Source organism: Peromyscus maniculatus, chromosome 8 (assembly GCF_049852395.1).
Source record: "Peromyscus maniculatus bairdii isolate BWxNUB_F1_BW_parent chromosome 8, HU_Pman_BW_mat_3.1, whole genome shotgun sequence".
NCBI classification, from domain to species: Eukaryota; Metazoa; Chordata; class Mammalia; order Rodentia; family Cricetidae; genus Peromyscus; species Peromyscus maniculatus.
Window position 1 is genome coordinate 68,947,016 of NC_134859.1, and position 14,908 is coordinate 68,961,923.

General features: G+C 42.1%; 1 protein-coding gene across 1 annotated transcript in view; it reads left to right on the top strand.

The window, feature by feature from the left end:
* The window catches only part of Unc45b (unc-45 myosin chaperone B), a 33,467-nt gene extending 30,936 nt beyond the window's left edge, over positions 1-2,531 (top strand). Inside the window, exon 20 of the mRNA XM_006990082.3 lies at positions 1,149-2,531. Within this exon, the coding sequence (XP_006990144.2) occupies positions 1,149-1,409 (261 nt within the window). The 3' untranslated portion in view covers positions 1,410-2,531. The remainder of the gene's footprint in view (positions 1-1,148) is intronic.
* Positions 2,532-14,908: the final 12,377 nt, after the last annotated feature.

The window sequence follows — 14,908 nt, forward strand, 5'->3', positions numbered from 1 at the left end:
ACACACAACGGCCAACTATCCTCATGATTGTGGACGGTGGATGGAGAAGGAATGAGAGAATTCACCGAGGATTCTTTGTTTATTCCAGTCCAAACCAGGGCTGGAGAACATGCCTGGAGCTCTTGTCTCAAAGGGCACCTGGCTTGATAGAAGGGAGCATCATCCATGTTCCCCCCTTGAAGACTCTCCTTAGCATTCTGCATCTTCATTCTGCTGAGATGTTCAGGGAGCCTATCTTTCTGCTTCTCAAGAGGTTTAAAAAAATAAATAGATGGGGGCTGGGGAGAGAGCTCAGTGGATAAAGTATTTGTTGTGCAGGCATGAGGACCAGGGCTCGGATCTCTAGCAACCATGTAAAAACCAGGCAGGTATTGTGGATGCCTGTAATCCCAGCACTCCAGGGACAAACTGGCTAGCTAATGCAGCTGCTCAATGAGCTCTGGGTTCAATTGAGAGATGCTACCTCTCCAAATAAAAGTGGACTGTGAGCCAGGCAGTGGTGGCGCGTGCCTTTAATCTCAGTCCTCGGGAGGCAGAGGCAGGCAGATCTCTGTGAGTCTGAGGCCAGCCTGGTCTACAGACCAAGATCCAGGACAGCTAGTTCTACACAGAGAAACTCTGTCTCAAATAACAAAACCAAACAAAAAAGTGGAGTGTGATTGAAAAAGGCAACTGACATACATCGATTTCAGGCCTCCGAGCATGCATACATACATGCATACCACACACATACAAACACAGGCAGAATGAATTAAAAAAAAAATAGATAAATAAATAATGGGCTGGAGAGATGGCTTAGCCATTAAGAGCAGTGGCTGCTCTTCCAGAGGACCTGAGTTTAATCCCCAGCAACCACATGGTGGCTCACAACCATCTCTAATGAGATCTGGTGCCCTCTTCTGGCATGCAGACATACATGCAGACAGAACACTGTACACATAATAAATAAATAAATCTTAAATAAACAAATAAAATGGATAAGGGCTGTGGGCCCATTTTAGTTTATTACTATTTACAGATATGTGGTCATAGCCAAGTTACTTAGCTGTGGGTATGGCTGATACCTTCTGTTTCTCTTGGTTGTCGAGTCTTCTTTCTGCCTCCTCACCGATTTCTCAAATCCTTGCTTACCCATTTCCACTCTGCAGACAACGCAGTGGCTGGAGATCCTACAGCGGCTTTGCCTGCATGACCAGTTATCAGTGCAACACCGGGGCCTGGTCATTGCCTACAACCTGCTGTCAGCGGATGCTGAGCTGGCCAGGAAGCTGGTGGAGAGCGAACTGCTGGAGATCCTGACCGTGGTGGGAAAACAGGAGCCGGATGAGAAGAGAGCAACTGTGGTTCAGACGGCCCGGGAATGTCTCATCAAGTGCATGGATTATGGCTTCATCAAGCCCGTGTCATAGAGAGTGGTCCACAGGGGTGCTGGGGTTGGTCCTGAACTGTCAAGAGTCTTGAGCTGGGCCCTCTCAAAGTGTCAGTTCAGCTAAGGATCACAGCACTGGCAGTGAAGTCTCATTACAAAGGAAAGACTTGGTTGTCTCTTGAGTTGTGAATCTTCCCCTTGGTCCTGGAAAGGTTTGAGCATTCCTCTGCCTCCCTAAATTAGTCAGGTCCCGGAAACTTCTAGGATAACTTCTATCTGTGATCAGGAAACAGGAAACAATTCTGTCTCTATCCTGAAGACCAGAATAATGGGCTGTAAGCAGTTTTTTTTTTTTTGCTTGTTTTGGATTTTGAAAAGATGTGTATTGGCAAGGTAGGATCTAACAGATGTGTGACCATAAAGATCAATGCTGTCGTTCAATTTGGATGCTGATCTCTGCTGATTTTCATGATTTCTCTCCCATATACATTGAAACCATGTGTCTCAGCTGCAGCTGTTCTGTTTGAGTCCCATACCCACTTCCCATCACCCAGCCTCAGTGGAAGCACATTTTATGTTAACAGTAGGACGTGATTTGTTTGGGAAAGTCTTCCATGAAAGATGGATGTGATGACTATCAATAAGATCAACTCAAAGTCCTCTAAGCAAAACATAAATAAATGTTAATGAATATATGCTAGTCACCTAGGGGAAGGTCTGACATTATTAGACCCAGCAGTTCAATGTCATTACCAGCATTATTCTGTGTATGTGTGTTTTTCTTCCTCTTAGTTCCACATCTGGAACAAATTTCTGTAATTTGACCTATTTTGTGGTGAGCTCTCTGCATATGCAAGAAAAAGCAGACCCTAGCAGCTCTGGATGTACATAGTTTTTATGATTCATTAAGGAAGAAGAGAAAGGACCAGGAGACTAGCAGATCCCCATGGATGACTACTGTACCTAGCTTAGATCCTGTTTCGTGCATGAACCAATCATATCCAAAGGTGGATGTTCATTGCCACACCTGTGTCCTACATATAAAATTTGGGGATGAGAAGGAGCCTCACCTTTACCCAGCTGACACAGACTGATTAGGGTTAGTAAGGAGTGTGTCTCACCACACAAGAGTGTACTTTGGGCAAATAAAAAAGAACATATATTCTGTGTATTATGCTTAACCACACAAGAGCAGTACACTGTGGAGATCTGTTTCTCTGTTCACATGAACTTCCTGGGATGATTAAGAATGCTACATCAGGGCTGGAGAGATGGTTAAGAGCACTGGATGCTCTTCCAGAGGACCCAGATTCAATTCCCAGCACCCATATGGTGTTTCACAGTTATCTCAGTGAGAGAGCCTGTATTAAAACATGAGCCAGGAGTGGGAGAGACTGCTCCAGCCGTTAAGAGCACTTACTGCTCTTTTTTTTAAAATTTATTTTTATTTATTTTACTTTATTTTACAATACCATTCAGTTCTACATATCAGCCATGGGCTCCCCTATTCTCCCCCTCCCACTCCCTCCCCTTACCCCCAGTCCACCCCCCATTCCCACCTCCTCCAGGGCAAATCCTCCCCCAGGACTGCGACCAACCTGGTAGACTCAGTCCAGGCAGGTCCAGTCCCTTCCTCCCAGCCTGAGCCAAGTGTCCCTGCATAAGCTCCAGGTTTCAAACAGCCAACTCATGCAATGAGCACAGGCCTTGGTCACACTGCCTAGTTGCCTCCCAAACTGATCAAGCCAATCAACTGTCTCACCTATTCAGAGGGCCTGATCCAGCTGGGGGCCCCTCAGCCTTTGGTTCATAGTTCATGTGTTTCCATTCATTTGGCTATTTTTTTTTTCAATAATTGAGTAAAACCGAAATTTAGTATAAGCCACAGTTGTCCTAGGGACCTCCATGCTATATATATAGCCTCTATGGTTCTATGGGTTGTGGTCTGATTGTTCTTTATTTTATATCTAGAATCCACTTATGAGTGAGTACATACCATGACTGTCTTTCTGGGTTTGGGTTACCTCACTCAGGATGATTTTTTTCTAGTTCCATCCATTTGCCTGCAAATTTCATGCTTTCATTGTTTTTCTCTGCTGAGTAGTACTCCATTGTGTATATGTACCACATTTTTTTCATCCATTCTTCCATTGACACGGGCATCTAGGTTGTTTCCAGGTTCTGGCTATTACAAATAGTGCTGCCATGAACATAGCTGAGCATGTATCTTTATGGTATGAATCAGCATTCCTTGGGTATATGCCCAAGAGTGGGATGGATGGGTCTTGAGGTAGTTCGCTTCCTAATTTTCTGAAAAACTGCCATACTGATTTCCACAGTGGTTGTACAAGTTTACATTCCCACCAACAGTGGAGGAGTGTTCCCTTTGCTCCACATCCTCTCCAACATTGACTATCATTGGTGTTTTTGATCGTAGCCATTCTGACAGGTGTAAGGTGGTATCTCAGAGTCGTTTTGATTTGCATTTCTCTGATGATTAAGGATGTTGAGCATTTCTTTAAATGTCTTTCAGCCATTTGTATTTCTTGTTTTGTGAATTCTCTATTTAGCTCTTTAGCCCATTTTTAAATTGGACTGTTCAGAATTTTGATGTCTAGTTTCTTGAGTTCTTTATATACTGTGGAGATCAATCCTCTGTCAGATGTGGGGTTGGTGAAGATCTTTTCCCAATCTGTTGGGTGTCTTTTTGTCTTATTGACTGTGTCTTTTGCCCTGCAAAAGCTTCTCAGTTTCGAGAGGTCCCATTTATTAATTGTTGTGCTCAGGGTCTGTGCTGTTGTTGTTTTATTTAGGAAATGGTTTCCGGTGCCAATGCATTCAAGAGTGCTTCCTACTTTCTTTTCTATTAAGTTTAGTGTAACTGGATTTATGTTCAGGTCTTTGATCCACTTGGACTTGAGTTTTGTGCATGGTGACAGATATGGATCTATTTGTAATCTTTTACATATTGACATCCAGTTGTGCCAGCACCATTTGTTGAAGATACTTTCTTTTTTCCATTGTATAGTTTTGGCTCCTTTGTCAAAAACCAGGTGTTCATATGTGCATGGATTAATGTCAGGGTCTTCAATTTGATTGCATTGGTCCGTATGTTGGTTTTTATACCAGTACCAAGCTGTTTTTTATTACTATCGCTCTATAGTAGAGTTTGAGGTCAGGGATGGTGATGCCTCCAAAGGTTGCTTTATTGTATAGGATTCTTTTAGCTATCCTGGGTCTTTTGTTTTTCCATATGAAGTTGAGTATTTTTCTTTCCAAGTCTGTGAAGAATTGTGTTGGGATTTTGATGGGGATTGCATTGAATCTGTAGATTGCTTTTGGTAAGATTGCCATTTTTACTATGTTAATCCTACCTATCCATGAGCATGGGAGATCCTTCCATTTTCTGATATCTTCTTCAATTTCTTTCTTTAGAGATTTAAAGTTCTTGTCAAAAAGGTCCTTCACTTGTTTAGTTATTGTTATCCCAAGGTATTTTATATTATTTGTGGCTATTGTAAAGGGTGATGTTTCTCTGACTTCTTTCTCAGCCCTTTTATCATTTGTGTATAGGAGGGCTACTGATTTTTTTGAGTTGATCTTGTATCCTGCCACTTTACTGAAGGAGTTTATCAGCTGTAGGAGTTCCCTGGTAGAGTTTTTGGGGTCACTTATGTATACTATCATATCATCTGCAAATTGTGAAAGTTTGACTTCTTCCTTGCCAATTTGTATTCATTTGATCTCCTTTTGTTGTCTTATTGCTCTAGCTAGAACTTCTAGTACTATATTGAATAAATACGGGGAGAGTGGACAGCCTTGTCTTGTTCCTGAATTTAGTGGTATTGCTTTGAGTTTCTCTCCATTTAATTTGATGTTTGCTGTTGGCTTGCTATAAATTGCTTTTATTATGTTTAGAAATGTTCCTTGTATTCCTGATCTTTCTAAGACCTTTATCATGAAGGGGTGTTGGATTTCGTCAAAGGCTTTTTCAGCATCTAAGGAGATGATCATGTGGATTTTTTCTTTCAGTTTGTTTATATGGTGTATTACATTGACTGATTTTTGTATGTTGAACCATCCTTGCATCCCTGGGATGAATCCTACTTGGTCGTGATGGATAATTGTTTTGATGTATTCTTGGATTTGGTTTGCCAATATTTTGTTGAGTATTTTTGCATCAATGTTCATGAAGGAGATTGGTCTGTAGTTCTCTTTCTTTGTTGCACCTTTGTGTGGTTTGGGTATCAGGGTAATTGTAGCCTCATAAAAAGAGTTTGGTAGTGTTCCTTCTGTTTCTATTGTGTGGAACACTTTGAAGAGGATTGGTATTAGTTCTTCTTTGAAAGTCTGGTAGAATTCTGCACTGAAACCATCTGGTCCTGGGCTTTTTTTGGTTGGGAGACTTTTGATGACTGTTTCTATTTCTTTTTTTTTTTTTTTTTTTTTTTTTTTTTTTTTTTTTTTAGTTTTTCGAGACAGGGTTTCTCTGTGTAGCTTTGCGCCTTTCCTGGAACTCACTTGGTAGTCCAGGCTGGCCTCGAACTCACAGGGATCCGCCTGCCTCTGCCTCCCGAGTGCTGGGATTAAAGGCGTGCGCCACCACCGCCCGGCGACTGTTTCTATTTCTTTAGGGGTTATTGGTCTATTTAAATGGTTTATCTGGTCTTGATTTAATTTTGGTATGTGGTATTTATCCAGAAAATTGTCCATTTCTCCCTGGTTTTCTGTTTTTGTGGAATACAGGTTTTTAAAGTATGATCTGATGATTCTCTGGATTTCCTCGTTGTCTGTTGTTATGTCTCCCTTTTCATTTCTGATATTGCTAATTTGGGTGCTCTCTCTTTGCCTTTTGGTTAATTTGGCTAGGGGTTTGTCTATCTTGTTGATTTTTTTCAAAGAACCAACTCTTTGTTTCATTGATTTTTTTTGTATTGTTCTCTTGTTTTCTATTTCGTTGATTTCAGCCCTCAATTTGATTATTTCCTGGTGTCTATTTCTCCTGGGTGAGTTTGTTTCTTTTTGTTCTAGAGCTTTCAGTTGTGCTGTTAATTCATTGGTATGGGACTGCTCCATCTTCTTTATGTGTGCATTTAGAGCTATGAATTTTCCTCCTAGCACTGCTTTCATAGTGTCCCATAAGTTTGGGTATGTTGTACTTTCATTTTCATTGAATTCTAGGAACTCTTTAATTTCTTTCTTTATTTCTTCCTTGACCCATTGATGTTTCAGGTGGGCATTATTCAGTTTCCCTGAGTTTGTGGGTTTTCTATAATTTTTGTTGTTGTTGAGGTCTAACTTTAAGGCATGGTGGTCAGATAAAATACAGGAGGTTATTCCAATTTTTTTGTATCTGTTGAGATTTGTTTTGTGTCCAAGCATGTGGTCAATTTTTGAGAAGGTTCCATGGGGTGCTGAGAAGAAGGTATATTCTTTTGTGTTATGATGGAATGTTCTGTAGATATCTATTAAGTCCATTTGAGTCATAACATCTGTTAGGTCCTTTATTACTTTGTTAAGTTTCAGTCTGGTAGATCTGTCTTTTGGTGAGATTGGTGTGTTAAAATCTCCCACTACTAATGTGTGGGGTTTGATGATGTGCATTTTAAACTTTAATAGTGTTTCTTTTATGAATGTGGGTGCTTTTGTATTTGGAGCATAAGTGTTTAGAATCGAGACTTCATCTTGGTGGATTTTTCCCGTGATAAATATGTAATGTCCATCCTGATCTCTTTTGATTGATTTTAGTTTGAAGTCTATTTTATTAGATATTAGGATAGCTATACCAGCTTGTTTCTTAGGTCCATTTGCTTGGAAAGCCTTTTCCCAGCCCTTTACTCGGAGGTAGTGTCTGTCTTTGAAGTTAAGGTGTGTTTCTTGTATGCAGCAGATGGATGGGTCCTGTTTTCTTATCCATTCTGTTAGCCTGTGTCTTTTTATAGGTGAGTTGAGACCATTGATATTGATGGATATTAATGACCAGTGATTGTTAATTCCTGTTATTTTTTGTGGTTGTGTTGTCCTTCTGTGGTGTATGTTGGTGTGGGATTATCTATTGCTTGATTTTTCATGGATGTGTTTAGCTTCTTTGGGTTGGATTTTCCCTTCTAGTGCTTTCTGTAGGGCTGGGTTTGTGGACAGGTATTGATTAAATCTGGTTTTATCCTGAAATATTTTGTTTACTCCGCCTATGGTGACTGAGAGTTTTGCTGGGTATAATAGTCTGGGTTGGCATCCATGGTCTCTTAGTGTCTGCATAAGATTTGTCCATGATCTTCTAGCTTTCATAGTCTTTATTGAGTAGTCTGGTGTTATTCTGATGGGTTTGCCTTCATATGTTACTTGGTCTTTTTCCTTTGCGGCTCTTAATATTTTTTCTTTGTTCTGTGTGTTTAGTGTTTTGATTATTATGTGGCGAGGGGACTTTATTTTTGGATCCAGCCTATTTGGTGTTCTGTAAGCTTCTTGTATCTTCATAGGTATTTCTTTCTTTAGGTTAGGAAAGTTTTCTTCTATGATTTTGTTGAATATATTTTCTGTGCCTTTGAGTTGGTATTCTTCTCCTTCTTCTATCCCTATTATTCTTAGGTTTGGTCTTTTCATGGTGTCCCAAATTTCCTGGACGTTTTGTGTTACGACTTCTTTGTCTTTAGTGTTTTCTTTGACTGACGAATCTATTTTCTCTATTGTGTCTTCAGTGTCAGAGATTTTCTGTTCCATCTCTTGCAATCGGTTGGTTATGCTTGTTTCTGTAGTTCCTGTTCGTTTAGTCAGGATTTCTATTTCCAGCATTCCCTCAGCATGTGTTTTCTTTATTGTCTCAAATTCATTTTTCAGATCTTGGAATGTTTCTTTCATCTGTTTAATTGCTTTTTCTTGGCTTGATTTGATTTCTTCCCATTTTTTGTTCGTTTTTTCTTCCATTTCTTTAAGGGAGTTTCTTTATTTCCTCTTTAATGGAGTTTTTCATTCCTCTTTAAGGTAAGTTTTTATTTTCTCTTTAATGGAGTTTTTCATTTCCTCTTTAAGGTAAGTTTTTATTTCTTCTTTAAGGGAGTTTTTCATTTCCTCTTTAAGGTAAGTTTTTATTTCCTCTTTAAGGGAATGTTTTATTTCTTCTTTAAGGGCCTCTACCATCTTCTTAAAGTCATTTTTAGGGTTGATTTCTTCTGTTTCTTCTGTCTTGGTATGTTCAGGTCTTGCAGGTGTAGAATCAGTAGGTTCTGATGTTGCCATATAGGTCTTTATGTTGTTGCCTGTATTTTTGCACTGGCGTCTACTCATCTCTTCCTCTGCTCGGTGCAGGTGGTGTCTGTGTCTGAGAGTGCCTCTCTTGTTCTAATTTTTAGTCTTGGTTTAGTAGGAGTTCTTGGTTAAATTGGTGCTATTGGGCTGTTTCTTCAGGGGCAGCTGATCTCAGTCGGTGTAGTATATACTTATGATTCTGGTGATCTGGTTTGGTGGCTGGGCAGCGCCTTCTTCTGTGTTCCCAGGTCATGTTTTGTTTATTTGTCAACTCCTCAGCTGATCTTGTTTCTTCAGACTTCAAACTGTAGGCATCTGAATCCTCTCCCAGATCGATTTCAGCTGAGCGGGGTATTCTCACCAACACCTCCAAGTTGTTGGGTTTCGCAGGATCAGTAGCTGGGCCCTGGGTTGTCCTCAGACAGAGTGTTCAGATTCGTTCTGGTTCTGTCCCACGGAGATAGCTTCTTCCCCGGGTGTTGGGGTTAGAGGCGTCCCTGTTCCAAGCTTTTGATTAAGAGTTTGTTTTCACTAGCTCTTCAGTGGGTAATAGCTCTGTTTCTGGTCTTTATTGCGACTGTGTTTCCGACGCCGCCTGCTGTGCCTGACTGCCTCTGCCGGGCCAGTCTACCTCTGCTGGCCGCAGCTGCCAGGCCCGTGCACTTACTGCTCTTGCAGAAGACCTGGATTCTCATCCAAGCACCCACATGGTGGCAACTGCCAGTCATTTTGATTCCAGGGTGTGGAATTCTCTGACCTCCTTGGGTACCAGGAGGTACTCATGTAGTGCATATAAACGTATGTGGGAACACACAGATGCACATGCATTTTTAAAAATCTTTTTTAAAATTTTTTTACTTTATGTGCATGGATAGTTCGCATGTATGTCTGTGCACCATGTGTGGCCCTGGTGCCACAGAGAACAGAAGAGGGCTCTGGATCCCATGGAACTGGGGTTATAGATGGTTGTGAGCCACCATGTGGGTGCTGGGAATTGAACCTGAGTCCTCTGGAAGAGCAACAAATACTCTTGACGGTGGAGCCATCTCTCCAGCCCCTACACATAAATGTTTTAAAAAATCTAAAAACATATAAACAGAGTCAGGGGCGATGGCTCTTGAGGAGTAAGGACACTGGAGGTAGTTTGTTGACTTCTACATGCGTGTGCAATACAAATGCACAGTCACCCACACATGTGTATCCCACTCCAAATGAAAACAAAAACCAGTTTATGGTCTGCAGAGATGGCTCAGTGGTTAGGAACACTGCCTGTTTTTCCAAAGGACCAGGATTTATTCCCCAGCACCCACAGGACAAATCACAACTGTCTCTAAATCCAGTTCCAAGAAATCTGAGTCACATACATACACATAAGCAAAACATATATACTAAAAAATCAACATTAAAAATAAAGAATTTGTATATCTACAGAATGGTGTGTGTGTGTGTGTGTGTGTGTGTGTGTGTGTGTGTGTGTGTGTGTGTTGTAAATGTCAAGGCACACCTATGGAGGCCTGAGGACAGCTTTGTGGAGTATTTGTTTCTTTCTAACTTTATGTGAGCTCTGGTCATCAGGCTTTGCTGTAAGTGCCTTTATCCCCGGGCCGGCCATCTTTCTGGCCAGCTGTGACATCTTCATACCTGTAAACATTGCGCTTTAACTGTATCATCTCCACTTTTCTTTCTTTTATCTCTCCTTCCTCCTTCTCCACCTGCTCCTTTTTTCTAAAACACCTGCAGTTTAAAAACAGGATTCCCCCACTGATTCATATGGACCTTAAAAATACTACATAATGGCATCATGTCAGACCACTGCGATGCACTTTGCACCTTCATCAACATGAGGATGTTCTGCAGTTGAGCACCGTGCTACCAAGGCTGGCTCTTGATCTTCAGTGCATATAACACAAACAGGATGACTCTTGGCTAGGTAAAGTAAGCTTCCTTTTTGAGTCATGTGTGCCTTACACACACACACACACACACTCACGCACGCGCGCGCGCTACTTTAAGATGACTAAATGTCATCTGGAGCAGTTTTACTTACCTTTTAAAGATTATATGTATGTGAAGGTACAGTATGTACACATGAGTGTGAGTGCCAAGAAGACCTGAGGTCCCAGATCCCCTGGTGCTGAAGTTACAGGCAATTGTGACCCACCTAAGGGTGAGGACTGAACTAGGGTCCTCTGGAAGAGTGATGTGCCCTCTACTGCTGAACCATCTCTCCAGTTCAATGTTCTTGGAAAAAATGGATTAGAATGTAGAGTTCCCACATACCTTTTGTCCCCACACAAGGGTGTCTGCTGCACAGTGGCACATTTGTTATGACTGATGTGCCTAAATTGGCACAGCATACTACCTTGGCATAACGTGATCTTTCAAAGTCCACAGTCTATGTTAGGATTCACTCTAGGTCATGTGGCCTATGGATCTTGACAAACACTGCCATTGCAGTAAACACAGAGCAGTCTCTCGCCACCCTAAGATCCCTCTGAGCACCGCGCCAGCAAGGTAGCTTCTTGGTCTTCATTGGCTGTGGCACACACAGGAAGTGTGCTGGTTAAGCAGCTGGCTTCCTCGTTATTGAGAATTCGACAGTTTCTCCAGCTGTTACAGGGCCTACCTTTTGTTTTGCTTGACAGCTTCAGAGTGATAGGAAGCATGTGTGCAGAAAGTGATCGGAAGGGCAAGGAAGGGACAGTCCATTCTTGCATTGACGCCTTCTAATGTGCCTGGTGTCTCTTCCATGGACTCCTTCCATACTGACTCAAATCCTTCACTACCTTGGAAGCATTTTCTCCTCCAGGTTCTAAATTAAAACCTCAGTCTCCTTTAATTCAATGTGCTTTAGCTTTATGAACTTCTTTTTTTCTTTTTTCTTTTTCTTTTTTTTCAAGACAAGGTTTCTCTATGTAGCTTTGGAGCCTGTCCTGGAACTTGATCTGAGGCCAGGCTGGCCTCAAACTCAGAGAGATCTGCCTGCCTTTGCCTCCCAAGTGCTGGGATTAAAGGCATGTGCCACCACCACCCGGCTCAGCTTTATGAACTTCTTTAAAACGTGTACTTCAAGGCTGAGTGATTTCTTCCTGCTTGATAGGTTACAGGAAGAACCACCTTAGTTATAAATGTTTATATTAATTTTTTAAAATCTTATTTTTATTTTATGTGTATGGGTGTTTGCCTACATGTGTATCTGTGAACCATGCACATGCAATGCCCTTTGAGGCCAGAGAGGGCGTCAGATCTCCTGCAACTGGAGCTACAGCGGGTTGTGAACGGCCACATTGGTGCTGAGTCCTCTGGAAGAGCAGCCAGTGCTCTTAACTGCTGAGCCATCTCTCCAGCCTACCAAGCAATTGCTTTTAAAATTTAGCAGGAACATCTTACAAACTGCCAAAAGGTCTCCAACTTTACACTTTCATACTAAGATAGCCCAGAGCCTAGAGAGTTTAGGCTCTCATGACACTCCAAGAAAAGAGTCTGATTTTTTTCTTACAGATGCTTTAGCCCAAGCTTGAAGTATCTTATATCATATAAGTATATATGATATGATATATTCTCCAAGTATATATCAAAACATATATATATATATATATATATATATATATATATATATATCAAAAGGCTGTAAGAAATGGTTTCATTAAAACTTTTATATTTTTATGTGCACATGTAAGTGTATGTTTGTCTACGCATGCATGTGCCACTGTGTGCAAACGAAGCTCAGAGGACTCCTTGTAGGAGTCAGTTCTCTCCTTCCACCATATAGGTCCTGAGTACTGAACTGAGGTTGGCAGGCTTGGCAGCAAGAGCTTTTACCCGATGAACCATTTTGCTGGCCCCAAACTGCTTTTTCTGGTTAAGAACTGTGGTATGCCAACTCCCATTTCCAAGGCCAGCAGCTGCCAGGGAGGCCTTTCTCCCACCCCATCACTGTGTTGCCTCCCTCATACCGATAGCATCTTTTTGATTATCATAGGCAGCCAGGGTGAACTCTTATTTATTTATGTTACATTCCTTTTAAAAATTTATTTGTTATTACATTTTTAAATTTATTTTACTTCCTGACCACAGCTTTCCCTTCTCCCTCCTCCCATACCCTCCCTTCACTCACCCTCTGTTCCTCCTCCCCAATCCACTCCTCCTCCACCTCTATTCAGAAAGGGGCAGGCCTCTCATGGGTGCCAACAAAGCATGGCATATCAAGTTGAGGTAGGACTAAGCTCCTCTCCTTGTATTAAGGCCGGGCCAGGCAACCCAGCATTAGGTACAGGTTCTCCAAAGCCAGGCAAAGCATTGGGGACAAGCCCTGCAGCCACTGCCGGGAGTCCCACAAGTACACCAAGCCATACAACCGCCACACGTATGTAGAGAGCTAGGCTGGTCCCATGCAGGCTCCCTAGCCTTCGGTCCACAGTCTGTGAGCTCCCACAAGCAGATTAGTTGCTTCTGTTGGTTCCCCTGTGAGGGTCCTGATTCCCTCAGCTCTTACAATCCTTCCTCCCTCTCCTCAACAGGATTCCCTGGGTTCAGTTCAGTGCTTGGCTGTAGATCATTGCATCTGTTTCCATCATTTCCTGGAAGAGGGCTCTCCAATGACAATTGGGGTAGTTACCAATCTGATTACAGGAGACAGCCAGTTCAGGCTGCCTAGCCACTATTGTTAGGTGTCTTAGCTGGGGTCATCCTTGTAGATTCATGGGAGTTTCCCTTGCACATGACCCTGAAATGCCACCCCCATCAAGTCATCTCTTTCATTGCTCTCCCCATCCATCCACCCCTCAACCCGATCCCTCACGTTCCCAATACATCCCCACCACAGTTTCCTCTCCCTCCAGTCCTCCCAGTACCCCCTACTCCCCCAGTCCCTCCCCAACCTCCCTCTCCCCCAGATCTACTCCTCCTCTTCCCTTCAGAAAAGAGCAGGCCTCCCAGGGGTATCCAATGAACACAGCACAACAGGATAAGACTACGCACAAACTTTCATATCATATTAACAAATAAAGAGGCCCAGTGATCCACAAATCCTTCTTCTAGGTTTTGACATGAAGCTTAGGTTTAAACAGAGGCAAAAGGTATGCATAGTTAAGCAGTCCTGGTCAAGGTGTGGTCTTGCTAGTAAACTGACCAATCCTTGTCCAGGCTCCATTAGGTCCGGCCTGATGCTCTGACAAGTTGTCAGAACTGTGTGAAATCTCTTCCTGAGAGTCACATTCCTCCTCCGGCTGCCACCAGCCTTTCCCTTTTTTCTAGTGTGAGATCCCCAGGCAATTTCAGAGTCCTCAGGGTCCACTGCCTCAGTGGTCTGACAATCCAAGGGACAGGCACTTTTTAGAATGTTTTTGCTCCTGTCAGGATGATTACAGTCTGAGGGGAAGAGCAGAAGGAAAATTCCAAGCCACTTCTGTTTTCTTGTACCTGCAAGAGCAATCAAGTATCAGATGGGACTGAGACATCTACTCCCTGGGATAGGGAAAATGTCAGGACACTCCTGGACCTATGTAGGTGCTCTGAGGGTCAGAAAGCAGGATTAATTCTCCCTTCCACTAACTATGCTATGTACTGTTCATTTAAACAAATGTTGATAAAGTGTCAGAATCCTCCTACTTGAACTTGTTTGGAAAAGGCTTTATTCTACTTTGTCAAATGGCAAACATTGTAAGGAGCATCATAAACATGTTTATGAAAAATTTACTTTTAACTTGTTGTCAGGAAAGAGGCTTGGAGTTGTACCTCAGATCTGAGTTCCATCTCTAGAAGCCATGGTGCTTGTCATCCCAATGCCTGTGAGGCACTCAGGCAGATCCATGGGGCTTCCTGGCTAGCCATCTTAGTCTCTTTGGTGAGTTCCAGGCCAATGAAAGATTCTGTCTCAAAACACAAGGTAGATGATATTTACAGAATGATGGATGAGATGTCCTCTGGTCTCCATGTATAAACACATACATGTGTATGTGTATCTGTATACACATGTGCACCTGCACACACATGAATACACGCACACATGCAAGGAAAGTGGGAAATGTATTTTTGCTTAAAAGGGAATATCATAAACCAGCTATTTGAATTTCAAAAAGATAGAAAATGTAAGCCAAGTGGTGGAGGCAGAGACCAGCCTGGTCTACAGAGTGAGTTCCAGGATAGCCAAGGCTACACAGAGAAACCTTGTCTTGAAAAACAAAACAAAACCAAAAAAAAAAAAAAAAAAAAGAAAGAAAGAAAGAAAGAAAAGAAAGAGAAAATGTAAAAGGGCTGATCAGGCTCTATGCTCTTGGTTGCCCCTCCTCCCCC